The 15,980-nt window shown below is 39.8% G+C and overlaps 1 protein-coding gene across 7 annotated transcripts in view; it reads right to left on the reverse strand.

Annotated features, from left to right (window-relative positions):
- TASOR (transcription activation suppressor) overlaps positions 1-15,980 on the reverse strand; it is a 48,286-nt gene that overhangs the window by 26,481 nt on the left and 5,825 nt on the right. For all 7 annotated transcript variants that reach the window (XM_090022140.1, XM_090022145.1, XM_090022143.1 and 4 more), the window contains exons 2-8: positions 12,532-12,677; positions 10,456-10,548; positions 9,334-9,406; positions 8,328-8,419; positions 7,807-7,965; positions 5,564-5,691; positions 1,910-1,941 (exon numbers count right to left, since the gene is read on the reverse strand). In XM_090022140.1, coding sequence (XP_089878266.1) covers positions 1,910-1,941; positions 5,564-5,691; positions 7,807-7,965; positions 8,328-8,419; positions 9,334-9,406; positions 10,456-10,548; positions 12,532-12,677 — 723 coding nt within the window. The remainder of the gene's footprint in view (positions 1-1,909; positions 1,942-5,563; positions 5,692-7,806; positions 7,966-8,327; positions 8,420-9,333; positions 9,407-10,455; positions 10,549-12,531; positions 12,678-15,980) is intronic.

The following is a 15,980-nucleotide window of genomic DNA, read 5'->3' on the forward strand; positions in this document are numbered from 1 at the left end:
AAGGAACAGAGAAAAAAATCACCACTATTTAGGCAGAGGAAGTTTAGCCATTACTTACTCTGGGGATAGACATTTGGAGCTGTTTCAAAAGGGCAGCAGTTATCCACCAATAACAACTGGAACGTAACAAGGTGAGGATGACAAATGTAGCAAAAAACTGCTTTATCCAGGGTTAAAGTCAGGACAGTTTTGCTACACTTTGGTCATCCTCAGCTCGTCCACCAGTAACAATTAGAATGTAGCAACCACTGCCCTTTTAAAACAGTTCCAAATGTGCCTGTGTCCATCCACTGAGTAATGCATGGCTGAACTTTTATCTTGAGTTTTTTCAAGTTCTCGGAGCTCAGGAAGACATAATTGCATCAGTTCACGTTCCAAAACTTTCTCTTAAATACAAGAGAACCAGAATCCTTTGATAAGTAAGGTGCTATGTGACCTATCTTAAGAGTGTCACTCAAATGTTCACTGCAGTATTAGAATACTGTAGTTCTCAACGAGCTATTTACATATACTTTTAGGATACCAAAAACAACTCTGTGGTCAAGTAACAGAGGAAAACAATTTAAAAGGCCAGGTACAGCAGTAAAAATGTAATGTCTGTAAGTGACTGGAACCCAGTCTATACCCATAACAAAACAGAAGTTTGGTACAAAGACTGGTCTAAAAATTGCAGAACATAAATCTAAGATTTGTCTGCCCCATCAAAGGGCAAATGTGTGTTCTGTTCCCTACTGATCTAAACTATGCCGCTTACAGAAAACTATGCAACTTAACGATTGATTCTACTTCAGGATTTTTGAATGTCTGTACCTAGCCTTGGAGCTTGAAATCAGGAAATACAGGAAGCCATGTTTGTTAGTGTAGCACGGGGGCGTTAAAATCATCTTATCCCATGGGACAGATGAGAGGCACGGGACCAATCCACAGGCCAGACGAATGGTGCACACCCAGCCCTATGAGCTGGATTCGGCACAGAGACAGTCCTCACCCTTGCACAATGTGGTACTTGCTCTGACCAGATCAGGGCATAAGTCGCACACTCCAGCTGATGCAGGGCAGGCACTGTGTGCAGTAGAGTTCCCTCACTTGCTGAAGAGGATACCACATGCACCACAGTCCGAGACTGACAAGAGTGAATACTGGATCAAGCATGAGGGAACCATAGAGTTCTCCCCCCTGCACCACCCCATCCCCCTCCCATGCTGGATCCAGCGCCTGCTCTGGCCAGTCCAGGACTGAGCTGTACGTGATACTCACTCTGGGACCCATGCTGCGGGCCAGAGCACGTACTGTGGGTTCTGTGTCTGGCATATGGGGATGCCAAACTGTCCCGTGTGGGTGCTGTGTACAGCATGGACTCCAGACTGAGGACTGCAGGGCCCATGCAGCATGCACCATGTGGATCACTTGGAAACTCAGGGACAACACAAGGAGCCAGATTTGACACATCCGGAACAGCAGAAATGAACTTTTCAGGTCAAATGTCAAACAAGACAGCAGGATAACTGTTTCAGATTCCACCCTTTCATCCATAGTAATCTTTTATAAAGAAATGTCTTCATTTTTCTTGCACTACTAACCATACAAAAGGTCTGAAATATAGTATGTTTTCCTTTATTACAATCCTCAAATACAAAATGAAACAGGAATCACTAACTACATGGATTTAGACTGTATTCAAATCTGCTTTAACTGGTTATACCCCAATGGTATCAGAATGGTATAATTTATTTGTAGTCTTGGTAATGAATTCCACTATTATGCATCACTCTATTTTTTATTGCATAAACAAACAGGAACCCAAAATGCATAACCAGTTAAAGTGTTGGCAAAGAGAACAGGGCAAATGGATAATAGAGTACCCATACAGGTATTACAAAAGGAGTTTTAGAGTATAACTGATACTTACCTGCATTTCTGTCTGCATTAAAACTGTTTGATCTAACAAAATAAAACAAACAAAACAAAATTAAAAAGACAGAAGTTTCTCTCAATATGCAATGGGGGAAAAAACAGATCATATTTAGTTATGTTTTATTATGGTCAGGCAAACAGGAGAGCAATACAACAACCAGGTGAATATTATTAGCAGCACATACATTTAAGGAATGGAAGGAGAAAAACTGCAATGGCAATTGGACTGATTTACCTACAGTCTTAAAAAGATCTAATCCTCCCTAGTATGGATGTCACTCTCAGTACCTCTATGTCTGTAATTTATAAAAGCAAGCTACATAAGCACATTTTATAGTTATAACTGCAGTCTCTTTAAGGTACTGTATCAAATTAATGGAGACCATTCTCTCTGTTCAACAGAATAAAAACAAATTGTTATTTAGACTAGTCTAAACAAACTACTTGTACCAACTACTTCAGGGGCAGACATGACAGCAATTCTAACCCAGTGGAAACTACTTTCTGTAGTACAAGTACTACTGTACTGTAGTAGGAGAGAACAGGCATAGTGCAGAGTATATCAGTACTAAAATATGTGAAGTCCTAGAGAAGATTGAGAGCGATAAAGCATTTGCTTTGCTGACTGACAATGCAAGTAACATGAAAGCAGCATGGGAGATCGTAATGGATAAATATCCACATATTAATGCAATAGGATATGCATCCCATGGGCTAAACTTGCTTCTTAATGACATTATGAAGTTGGACACTCTGCAAAAGATCTATAGAAGAGCAAAAGAAGTTATAAAACATGTCAAAGCCACTTATATTGTAGCTGCAGTCTTTGAGAAGCAGGAAGAAAAGAATGCAAAGAATAAAACAGTGACACAAACTCTGTAGTAAAACTAGATGGGGTGAAGTGGTGATCTCATTTTAAAGTTTACTAAAAAACAAAGAAGCTCTTCAAGAAACAGTAATAACTGAGGATCTTGAAGTGCCCAAAAGTGTAAAGAACACTGTACTTGATGAGGATGTCTTCTGGGTTCCATTCTATCTAGCCCCCGGGGCCCCTAAAAAAATTTAGAAAATTAATATTCATCTGCTCCTGGCTGCCCGTCATGCAGCCCTTGATTGCTTGCCAAAACTCAGTAAGCAGCCCTCTACCCAAAGTAACTGCCCGCCCCTGTTCTAAAGCCAATTTCTTCAGCAATCACTGCATCTGAATCAGACAGTGCACTTCTGTCAGACATTCCTTACCAAATGGCCCAGATAGATTCTCAAAAACAACTGATTTTAAGTGTACAGAAGAAAGTGAAAAGTACAGAAGAAAAGTGAAAGACTTCATTAACAGACTGGAAGAATTTTGTTGCCAATCAATTAATGCTGCTGCAAGTCTCCTGGATCCAAGATTCAAAGGCAGAAATATTTGACTGGATTACAAAACAAGCAACACACTTAGGATCTGATGTTGGAAAGGTACTTTCAAATGTTGCAGAATATAGAATATCTTCAGATATTTGGTCCAGGAACGCAGTCTGGCACTCTGCCAAGCATATCCCGGCTTGCAACATGGTGGCAAGGCCTTTGCACAACACAGCCTATGACTCCTTTGCTTCTCGCCTGCTTCAGAGTCCTCCATCTTCCGCAGCGCATAAAAGACACCGGTCTGTTTGGAAATACTCACCAATCAAGAAATAAACTAACATGTGAAAAAGTAGAGAACCTTATCTCAATCTGGGCAAACTTTCAGTGTTCAGAAGTCCATAAAGATGATAAAAATATAAGCAGCAGAAGCAGCAGAAACTACTGATAGTGACAGCTCAGAAAATGAGATTTCATGTAGCAAAATTTATATTCAATGAGTCTTGTTTTTTTTCCCCTCAACTTTTTCTAAAAAATGAGTGCTTTCTGTATCTGCTTGACACTATGGAGGAGGCTAAGTCCAGAATACATAATAAATTTGCTTTGTTTTACTATAATGTTGATGGTTTCTTCTATTTTCAACTTTAATTTTGCCTGTTTCTCATAAACTGGCAAAAACTAACAGATGCTAGGTTCCTTACAGTACAGCAGCTTGTAGCTCCATTTGTAACAAAAATTAAGAACATTTTAAAGTAAATTCAATTAGTAAATTTGTAATTATCTGAATAAGCTATACTTTTAAATTTAACAAATATACCAAACATGATAATTTTATGAGCAGACCAAGTTATACATAATCCATTTTATGTTCTTAAAGTAGCAAACGTGTAAAGGGTGCTAAGAAAATAAGTATTGTAGATTATTTCATTTTTTCCCAAAATTCCTGGTTTTTTCCTCCCCTGTGGCTTCAAAACTTCTGGAAATTTTACATCTCTAGCCATATTGCATCCAGTGATCACTAACCAGATGGCACTGCATGTGGCACCTGCCCTGGGAGCTCTGGGACTACACCAACTCCAGCTGGTCTGGGATTTGCATTGCATGGGGCACCTGTGACCGCCACATGCAGCAAAGGTCATACACTGGCTAGAGCTACACTGGCTAGAGCTGGTGCTGTATGTGGTGTGCATCCTAGAGTGGGCATCATGTGCAACGGAGTCCAACACAGGCAGTCACTGTGTACAGCACAGCTGCCATCCAACGAGATTATGCTGTGTGGCACTTGTTCCAGCCACTCCAGAATTCATGTTTGAATATTCATTCATCAAGAGTCCCAGATTGGCTGGAGCAGCCACAAGACCAGGTATGCTAGGGGAGAGGTCCATGGGCTACAGCTACAACAATACAGTCTGGGGACTGACTGGCTAAGCGACAGCTCTACAAGAAAGGACCTGGGGGTCACAGCGGACAATAAGCTAAACATGAGCCAACACTGTGCCCTTGCTGCAAAGAAAATTAACAGCATACTGGGCTGCATTAGTAAGAGCATTGCCAGCAGATCAAGTGAAATGATTATTCCTTTATTTGGCACTGGTGAGACCGCATCTGGAGTCCTGTGTCCAGTTTTGGGCTCCCCATTGTAGAAAGGATGTGGAAAAATTGGAGAGTCCAGCAGAAGGCAATGAAAATGGTTAGGGAGCTGGGACACATCACTTCTGAGGTGATGCTGAGAGAACTGGGTGTACTTAGTCGCGAAGAGAAGACGGAATGGGAATTTAATAAAAGCCTTCAACTATCTGAAGGGTGGTTACAAAGAGAATGGAGCTAGATTGTCTCAGTGGTGGCAGAACAAGGAACAATCATATCAAGTTGCAGCAAGGAACATTTAAGTTAGATGTGAGGAAAAAACTCTCACTATGAGGGTAATAAGGCACTGGAACAAGTTTACCCAGAGAGGCTGTGGAATATGCATCCTTGGAGGTTTTAGAGACCCAGCTAGACAAAGCCTTGGCTGTTATGATCTAGTTACGAATAGTCCTGCTTTAAGACCTCCTGCTAGATGACCTCCTGAGATGCCTTCCAACCCTACATTTTCTATTACTCTATCATCTGGCCTATGGACAGGCACCACGCCACAAATCACACATCATGCCCCATGAGGGTCTGATCAGCCCCATGGGCACCACCAGGGGCCAGATGGTGGGGCTCCATATATTTGATACCCCTGACAGAGTAATGCTAAACACTTGTTAATAAATTACAAGATTCCTGCTATTTTTGTAAGTCTGCATACATCCTAACTTACCTTGATGGAGGTATAAACTTTGGTGCTTGTACCATTTCATCCTTGTATGCAAATGAAACAACAGCGTATGGACATACATGTCTTGGCCTGCGCCTTATTTCATCAAAGCCATACTCATAAAAATAATACTAAAAAAACCCAAAAACAAACAACAGGTTAAAATATAAATCTGCTCTATTTATATTTTTCAGATTAACTAACAACCAAACATCAACTGTTTTCTGAATAAGTACAATTTGTTTTGTAGTTGTACCTCAAAACTCATGCATCCTCACGACTAATGAACACACTTAAATAATCCAAAAATAAATGCTCAACTCACGGGTTGGCAACTTCCGGCACTCATGCCAGAGCATGCTTTGCTCAGCACACCACAGCCAGCCCAGGTTCTGGCCAGGCCCCTGCTGCCAGCCATGGAGTGCAGGCTGCTTGCAGCAGATGGCAGGCAGGCTACAAGCAGCTGCACCAGGGCCCATTGAGCTCCAGGCCAGCTCATTGCTGGCAGCAGATGCATGCATGCCTTGGGGCAGACAGTGGGGAAAGGGCTAGGGCTGTGCTGCCACAACAAAGATCAAGCCCTCAAGGCTCCACTGCCCTCCGCTTCTGGCACATCAACATCTTACAACTGCAGGTTGAGGGTTTTTTTGACACTCTGTTTAACCATTCAAGTATTAAAATTATGTTGAAACATTAACATCGTAACAGATCAGAAGTTAAAAGAATGTATAGGTTAATTCTGCATCTAAAAAGTTGCTTGGGCAGCCTGTTAACTTGTTTACATTTAAAAAATAAATGTCAAACCTTCCTTTTCCCCATCTAAGTTATACACTATGTGTATATACGCACAACACTTGCATTTAAAACAACATTAACTTTGCAGAGTAAAGTATGTAGATATTAGGAATTGTTAGAAGTATGGTTGCCTGTGCATCCTTAATTCAACCACTCTATATGATCATGACAATATCAAAATGTGAACATTGTGTAGAATGAGGCTTGCATAGAATGACATCTGTCTAATAGGACTCTTCACTTCATGTGTTTTGAAAACTAGAAGTTAGTGAAAAGGAAGCATTTTATAGGGAGAGAAAAAATGGACTCATCATTAAGACAGTTTAATGTCGCCATGGAGATGTACCTTATTTGGGGGTGAATGAAAGAAAATAAGACCACACCTTTTTTTACCTTCAATTTTGCCTTCCCAGAATGATTGATTTTTGCCATCACGGCTGAACCCAGTCAACCTAGAGAGGGGACAGTATCACCCTGGACCCTCCTTGCATGCTCCACAGCTCAATCTTTAACTGTCACAACTGCTACCAAACTAATACAAGTTTTGCTGTTCAGCCAAAATCTGCTGCCAAATTGGTTAAAGTTTGAGATGCAGAGCTTGCAAAGACAGGCTGAGTGATGCAAGCTGGATAGTCCAGGTCTCAGCACCTGGGAGGGGAGCACAGCCCCTAGTAGCCATTACAGCATTCCCACACCTCTATTCTGGTGCAGAAATCAGCTCTCTCACTTAAAATGTGTGTTATTGGCAGACTCAAATCCAAAAAGAGGTTTTTTCCCCCCCTCGCTCCTCCCATATTGAATGGAAAGGGGAAAAAAAATCTTGCCTTGGATTTGAGTAAATAAGGTAAATGATTGGGTAATTTAAGATTAAGAGTTTACATTTAAACTTCCCTACTTAAACTTTTACATTAATAGTGCTTTAAGAAGAATGTGGATAACCTCGAGAGGGTCCAGAGGAGGGCGACTCGTATGGTTAAGGGTTTTCAGGCTAAACCCTATGAGGAAAGACTAAGGGATCTGGATCTCTTCAGCCTCTGCAAGAGAAGGCTGAGAGGGGATCTTGTGACTGCCTACAAATTCATTAGTGGGGTGTGGCAAGGAACCAGAGATGCTCTGTTCACCTCTTGGGGTAACAAGGAACAAGGGTCACAAACTGACAGAGAGCAGATTTAGGCTGGACATCAGGAAGAACTTCATCACAGTAAAGGTGGCCAGTATTTGGAATGGGCTTCCAAGGGACATGGCACTCTTCCCTACCTTGGGTGTCTTTAACAGAAGGCTGGATAGGTATCTGGCTGGGTCATCTGACCCCAGCACTCTTTCCTGCCCAGGGTAGGGGGTCAGACTCGGTCTGTTGAGGTCCCTTCCAACCCCAGCATCTATGAATCTAACTAGTATTCATCTTTAATGCATAATAGCATACAATATATAAAATTAAGTTATTTGCCTACCTGAGTAAGCTCATATGCTCTATACGCCAACAAGGATGTTACTTTATTCACATTCTTTGAAACGTGACATTCATGCTTTGGTGTTGGATCCAATGCACTTTTAACTGTTGATTCCACTGGTTTCACACCCATATGATCATATATGCTCTTCATTTTTCCCTGTAAGGGGGGAAAAAAAAAGTTAATTTGGCTTCCCCATGCCTTTCATTAGAGTAACTAGAGCAAGATTAATAAGAGGATGCAAGGTTAGCAAAACAAAGTACAAGCAGCCATTTTTTATTAGCACATTCTTCTCTTCAGCTTGCTGAAGAAAACAAAAAACATCTTTTTGATTGTTCCCCTTAAGTTCTTCATCTATCCAAGAGAGATGGACTTTAAATCAAAGCCTACCTGCACACGTTTGAAAAAAAAAGCTCCTACATAACTCCCCCTACCTTTTAGATTATCTTTAAATATATGAAGTAGAATAGAAAGAGCAGGACATGTATTCTCTAAGTGATAAGAAATTGAGTAAAACTTGCCTTTATTATTTTAAAAATAATCACATCACCAGTTGATCCAGGTTCCAGGGGATTTGCTTGCAATAGATCCGCATACCTAGAGAGATACACACCTGATAGGGGAGGAATATAAGGGTACGGAATTGAAGTTTCTGAACATAAAAATGTCATATTTAAGGAATTTAATAAGCATACAAGTTTTAACCATTTTCAGAAGACAATAAGTACTAATATAGCAAACATGTAGCATTCTTATAGTGACACGGCACAGCCAAAGGCAAAATGTTAAGACCGACCGACCTTCAGCAGTATTAAATCCAATATCTGTGAATATCTTCACAAAGCCCACAATCTTGATCTGAAAAACTGCAATGATGGACTACTTACCACAATTCTTATTATAAACTATGTCACTAGTTTAACCACCCTCAATATAAAATATATTTCAATTTTCATCTTTTGGATCTTGCTTCAAATGTATCTGCTAAACTAAAGAAGCTGTTTTTTTCTGGTTTCTGTTTTCCATAGAGGTATTTATAAACTGACCGAATTAGTTCTTATCCATCCAACTCCTAAGCTAAATTGACTGAGATATTTTAGGCATCACATTCCATAATCTTCAACCATGCTTGAAGCTATTCTTTGCCATTTATCAATATACTTAAACTGTGGACACTAGAACTGAAGGCAGTATTTCTAGCAGTAGCTGTACAATACCAGACAGGTGTTGTAACCCTCTTACTCCTGCTAGTCATTTCCCCATTTTACAGAAGCCGATTGGATTACTTCTTTTGGCCAACATTTCACTGGGAGCATATGATATTAACCCAATTTTCTTCAGTTGAGGTAAGACTTTATGCAAGTTAGTTGACTGAAGTCAGCTGGTTAAAATGGTTTCAAAAGTATAAATGTTAACTTGGGGGAAAATCAACAGCTGGGGCAGATATTTTACATTTGTACCATATTATCTGCACTGTAGATTCATCCTTGTATACACAGCAAGTTAAAAATAGCAAAAAATAATTACCCATGGAAGGACTACCAAGGATTGTTATTTTGGAATGGCCCACCTGAAGTCCTCTCTCACATATGTTTTGCACCTGAATAAAACAGAAGACGTTGTGTTTAGCAAATTTTATTTGGGGAAAAATGTTGTTGTAAAAATAGTGCAGGGAAGTTTTAAAATGACCTATGAATTAATGCAAAGTTTTCTTCCATACAACATTTACTGCACAATTAGTACATTCCCAATTATGATCATGTTTAAAGAAGACTATTGCTCTGGAATGCTGTGTTAATATGCAACTGTTAGAGCAGAGAGTTTGTGTGCCTAATATACAACAGTTTGGAAAAAGTAAAAAAGTATTTGGACAAAAATCTGTATAACTTTATCTATAACTATTAAAAAAAGTTAAGGAACAGAAATGCGATTGGCAAATGACCAGAAATTTACAAAGGAAATAAACAACCTTAATGTCTATATAAAAATCTATATAAAATTTTAATCTGAAGAGTGAGATAGGAAATACTCTTTTCCAAAAATTATGCTCCCATACCAGAAAAATATCGACATATTTATATAATATGAAGCAAAAACACATTATCTTCTCCTATAAGCACAAGTCTAAGCAATATGAACACACAAAGAGATGGAGACATTTGTAACTGGAGCTCCATTAACTCCATACCAAAACGGATAAATTGTACAAGCAACCAACACTTAACGTTGTTTTGCTTAGTGCTATAACATTCATTTTAAATTGATACCCGATTTCAATTAGTGCTCAGCGAGTTTCGTTACAACCCTAGCAGTTGCTGTCTTGGGTCATTAAAAACACTTGCGGTTGCCATCTTGGCTCGTCAAATACTTTCCATTTTGCTTAACGCTTGGTTTTTCAGGAACCAAATTAAGAGCACTAAAGCAGGGGTATGTCAAAATTCCTTGCTTCCTTGTATTTTTGTGGTTTCTAGCTGTGTTTTTTTTGTTTTGTTTTGTTTTAAACCATAGAACATTCATTCATAGTTAATGAATTCTGAAATCATCAACCTAGGCAATTTAGTTTAAAAAACATCCCACAGTAACAAAAAAAAAAAAATCAGGAAAAAAGAAAATACTTAAAAAAAAAAAAAAAAAAGTGCACTTGCTTACCTGAGGTCGATCAACCATAAGAAATGCATAGGATTCAGCAAGCTCTTTTTCAAGGCGACCATCAAATTTCAATTCTCTGCGCTTTTCTGTGAACTGTTATCAAACAAAATCTTAATACCTATAAAGAATAAAACTAGTGTTCGCATGTTCAATGCCATCTATCCTTTAGTTTTGATATGAAAGACACTTCCCAGGTACAAGATTACTGACCACATCACTCTGCTCTCTCCTTGATGTGGAGTTGTAACAAAAAGAAACATTCAACTCAAGTCAACCACACCTTGTCATGCATTCACAGATGCATCTCACACAGGTCCAAGGTGATCCTCCTCCTCTATGCGGCACTGGTCAGGCTGCAGCTGGAGTACTGCGTCCAGTTCTGGGGGCCACACTTCAGGAGGGATGCGGACATCATGGAGAGGATCCAGAGGAGGGCCACTCACATGATCAGGGGGCAGCAGGGCAGGCTCTACGAGGAAAGGCTAAGGGACCTGAACCTGTTCTGCCTCCACAAGAGAAGGCTGAGGAGGGATCTAGTGGCCGTTTACAAACTAGTCAGGGGGGACCAGCAGGCATTAGAGGAGTCCCCGTTCTCCGGAACACTCCCTGGAGTGACAAGAAACAATGGTCACAAGCTGGCAGAGGGTAGATTTAGGCTAGATATCAGGAGGCGTTTCTTAACTGTCAGGGCAGCTAGGATCTGGAACCAACTTCCAAGAGAAGTGGTGCTGGCTCCTACCCTGGGGGTCTTTAAGAGGAGCCTAGATGAACACCTTGCTGGGGTCATTTGACCCCAGTATTCTTTCCTGCCATGGCAGGAGGTCGGGCTTGATGATCTGCTCAGTTCCATTTCAAACCTACAAACTATGAAACTATTTCCCATGGAAAAACAGAGAAAACCACGGGTTTCTCCTTTTAGCAGAGAAACCTGCAGATTCCCCGATTTTGCAAACAGCTCTTGCAGGCTGGCTGAGCTCCAGCCTGCAAGAGCTGTTTGCAAACAGGGCAGGAAATCCCTAGCCCTGCTCAGAGGGGGAGGGAAAGGGCGGAGCCTGAGACTCTTAAGTCACCCATAGCTCTGTTTGGCTCAGCTCAGCCCAACCTCGCTCTTCTCCTGGAGCCTGAGGTAAGTGGGGCTTGCAAGGGGCTGGGGGGCCCTCTGGCAGGGCTGGGGGTTTGCAGTTTATGGCTGGGGGGGAGCCAGAAGCCGGCTCCACCACCACCCGAGCAAGCGGCAGCAGTGGGAGAGCCAGCTCCATGCCGCTTCTGCTGCCTACTGTGGGGGGCAGGGAGCTGCAGACTTGGGTCCCTGGCCCCATAGCCCTGGCAGCTGGGGGCCCCTCCAGCAGGCCTGGGGAGCAAGGGCTGTGGATAGGAGGCAAGAGGCATGTGGGGGGTGGAAAACAGGACTTTGGGGGCAGTGAGAGGCAGCAGTAGGGTCGAGGGGTGCTGCAGGGGCTTTTAATTTTAATAATGTATTTTGGGGTTTGTCAGAGAATTTGCAATTTTTCATCAGAGTTTGTGATTTTTTTTAAAATCAGAGAAAACCAGGATCCCTGATGATCAGGCAAAGCGCAACTAGGTCTGGACCCAGGATTTCCTATACCCCATCCCAAAAAAACAGGTGATTATTGGGATGGGGCACAGGCATCTCCAGTCCAGATATACTTGCCATATATTCAATTCAAGGTGCAATAGGAACTAGCTAGAAAGGTCCTACTTAAGTGGAACATATTTTGTGGCTGGTTTGCCATTTTATTACTCCAGAAATTGGTTCAGTGTGTGGCACTGTACTATGTAGGGCAAAATCAACACATTCGTTGTTCCATATACCACAAACCAAAAATTCCCTAAACTGATTTTAAATAAGCTTACTGTAATTTTATATACACACACGTACAGAGCAAATCAGGAAATCGTAATTTTTTTTTTTTTTTTAAGAGATCAGCAAGGCCTTACACATAAGCATCTAAGAAACTGAAATGTACGATTTGATGCATTTGGCTTAGTGTAAACATCACAGGAGCTGGACAAAACTTTGAGAAATTGTTTAACTTGCATCATATAGGTACTCACCTCCTTCTCTAACAACTCACTATGAATTAAGCTGGCTCTTTTGTAATTGAAATTAGCCACTGAACTTGGCTCCAGGTAAGATGAATGCAGGATTTTCACAACATCTTCAAACTCTCGAGAGCCCATAGCTATCGGCTGAAAGAGCGCTATATAGAGAAAAGAAAGTCAGTATCAATATACATTTGAAACCTCTAAACAAAGGTGTTATTTCACTGAGTTTTAAAAGAAAGTAATTAGTTTAATGGATCGTGAATTATTTTAAAGTGTCATGTATTAAAAAGAGCCTCAAAAGATGGGATTTAGGCTACAGACTTGGTGTTAACAGCTGCCTAGAATCATACATATCAGTATTTATTCCTGAGTAATCTGCTGAAATTTAAGGAAAGAACAGCATTTTAATTTTAATATACTCACATGGAAATAGATATACACTTAAAAAGATGCTTTATACATTTCATTTAAAAACAAAACGAAACAAAAAACTGATTTGGTTTTTGTAAGAATACAAGTTTCATATTGCAACTTCTCTTGGAAAAGGTTAAGTTTCATCCAGCCACTGTGAGGACTTGTCAGTATTTAGCCTACTTACCATGGCAACAAGCACTTATTACTAAAAGAGAACACAGATGCAGCTATGCATTTTTAAGCTTCAGTTTAAGAGATTTTAAGACTTCTCCTAACATAATTCAGGACCATCCATATCAAATACATGCATTATGGGGTCTGACAAGGTTCCTTAGGTAAATGTGATATCTTTTATATAGATCAACCAACTAGTTGGGAAAACATGTGCTTTGCAAGCTTTCGGGCATAAACCGTGTGCATTACATGGTCACACAAATGGTTACTTTAATATTCCTTTTCCACCAATTCTCTTCCATAAATTTGTATAGGAGTCTCTTCCCTACGGTTTCAGCTTTTTGCCGTGTGGCTATTCTTGTCCACCCCCTCCTCAATTTTAGCTATGCAAGGCCAAAATGACCAGTGGAAAACAAGAGAGTATGTGGCAGCAAGTGGCTGACTCACTAACATGAAATAGAGAAGAGCCCAACCTGGCATTCATCAAGATGTAGAGGACTGGAGCTGCATTTCTGACAAATCTGTAGTTCCCTGTAGCAAATGCTTTACCTCAGACTTCTAAAACAGAGATACGGAGCTTTGTTATGATGGGGGTCAGGAGCTCCATAAAGTAGGTAACTGAAGCTTATGAGATAATCTTCCATCTTTTCTACTGCTGCCTTCCCCCCCTCTCCAAAAAAACTATATGAAGCACATGTTTCTGGACAAACTATAAAAATCACATCAGACAACAGAAAATGAAGAATACTGAAAAAGACATTCTGGTCTAGCATCTCAGTAAGGGGCTTCAGGTATACTAAAATCCAGAACTGTAAGGAGGATAAAAGTTCATTCACTACCAGGGCAAAATTTTGTTATATTTATTTCTAGTATAATATAAAATGCCTGTGTAAGGCCGAGAAAACCATATCTGCCACCACTCCTAATATATTTTAAGATAAACATGCTATATTTTGCTTACCAAAACCAAGAAAGATTTAAAGATTTTATAAATATGGGGCTAGCAGCAATCTTTTCTTTTTCTTCTTGGTGGGTGGGTGTGTGTGGGTGTGTGTGTGGGTGTGTGGGTGCGCGCGCGCGCAAGAGGTACTCAAGTTCTATAGTCCCACTACTTCAAAGTAACAAATATTTACAGATGCCAGTGAGGAATAAGGACATTTACTATCACAATATTTATGGTAAAAAAAATTAGGTCTCTCCTAAAGATGACTTTATAAAATCAACTGCTGAACTTATTTGTCTGCAATACAATATTAAAGCCACATATTGGAAAGAAACAAATGTGGAAATAATTGTTTTTTCAAAGGCCTCAGGTATTAGAAATTTTTGGCAAGGTGTCCCTAAATAGTAGTCAGGACTGACTTCCTATTGAAAAAATTAAATGTAGAGTCCCTCTTTTTTTTTTTTTAAAGACAACTGATGCTTATATTAACTTTCTTCCATAGATGTTGTAGAGGGGGGATGAAAAATTCTCTAAATGTATGATTACTATTAAAAATAGACTTATATTGAAAAAAGTCTAAAGTCTTCCAGCAGATACAGAACACTTGGCTGTTGCAGCTGCCTAAGCCGATTATTTATCATCATTTGAACTTTTGAGATCTGTCATTGTAACTGTTGCACATGAAAATAAAAGCTACTTGCAACATACATACAAAGTAAGGTGTTGGAATATTACTCCTAATTAAATGACTGGTTGGATATGCCATAGTTATCTGTATAACAAAAGGACTCAGAAGTAACCATGTGGTCAGTGTTGCCATTCTGGTAGGTACAGTACAGATGCTTAAAAATACAAAACAACAAAAATTAACCAGTCCCTGCCCAAAGAACTCACATTCTAGCTTTAAGACAAGAGAGGTCATGGTTTCTCAGGAAAAAGAAGAAATGGAAAAAGGAAAGTCAAGATAACAGGTTCCCTCTACTACACACCCTATATGGGAAAAAAAGATCAAGAAAAGAAGATTTAGCATAAATGGCAGCCTAACAAGTCAGCATAAAAAAAAAAAATCTTTGCTATATTTTGATTTGCCCAATTATAAAGACCAAACTGTGTTGTTTAGTATATTAAAGTTGTTCCTACAGGATCAGAAATAAAATACTGGGAAACTTCCATAGCACCTATTCATCAAGTTCATCTGGATGAAGAGTAACTTGATTTAAGACTGCAACATCTACAGCTTGATATCTACATGCAATTAATTTGAGAATCTGAGAATGGTCTCACAAAACAGTGTTGCACTCAACCATTTAAAATCCATTAGGATTTTATTTAGACTGCATTTGTAAGGTCAACCCCTTCGCATAACTTTAATTGTGCAACACTGGGTATCACATTCCCTCAAACATTAAAATTACTGAGTTCCCAGGACAGCTTTTATGTACAATTGTCAAAGAACTTGCAAAATTACTTAAGAAAGAATGCCCACAAATAACATCAGTGTGTCATCCATGTCTTAAGTGAAAGTTTGAAAGAGAGATACTACCATGTACATTGAGCTCTTGTGAACTTTATGAATTAGGGGATTCATTTGTGTTTACTTACTTCCTACTGTATAATGAAAAAATTCAAAGAATGATGGGAAATTGGTATATCTTCTAGAATGCAGTTTCCTGGCAGGACTTATCTTCCATTTAGAAGTATGGCACTGGCACTGAACAACTGTATATCTAGTGGCAAAAGCCTTTTTGCATGCTGTGATACCACTGTCTAATACCTTTTACTACGGCAAAAATCTAGAACTTTGAAAATTAAGACTGACTTCTTGATAGTAACTGAGATTTTCAACAGTTCTGGCTGGGAAGTTCTTCTTGTTTGTTTGAATTTACCGAGAAGGGGTAAAGTTTAATAAGGAAAGAGTGAGATACAA

This window comes from Crocodylus siamensis, chromosome 11 (genome assembly GCF_052110815.1).
Source record: "Crocodylus siamensis isolate JL-2025a chromosome 11, ASM5211081v1, whole genome shotgun sequence".
Classification (NCBI taxonomy): Eukaryota; Metazoa; Chordata; order Crocodylia; family Crocodylidae; genus Crocodylus; species Crocodylus siamensis.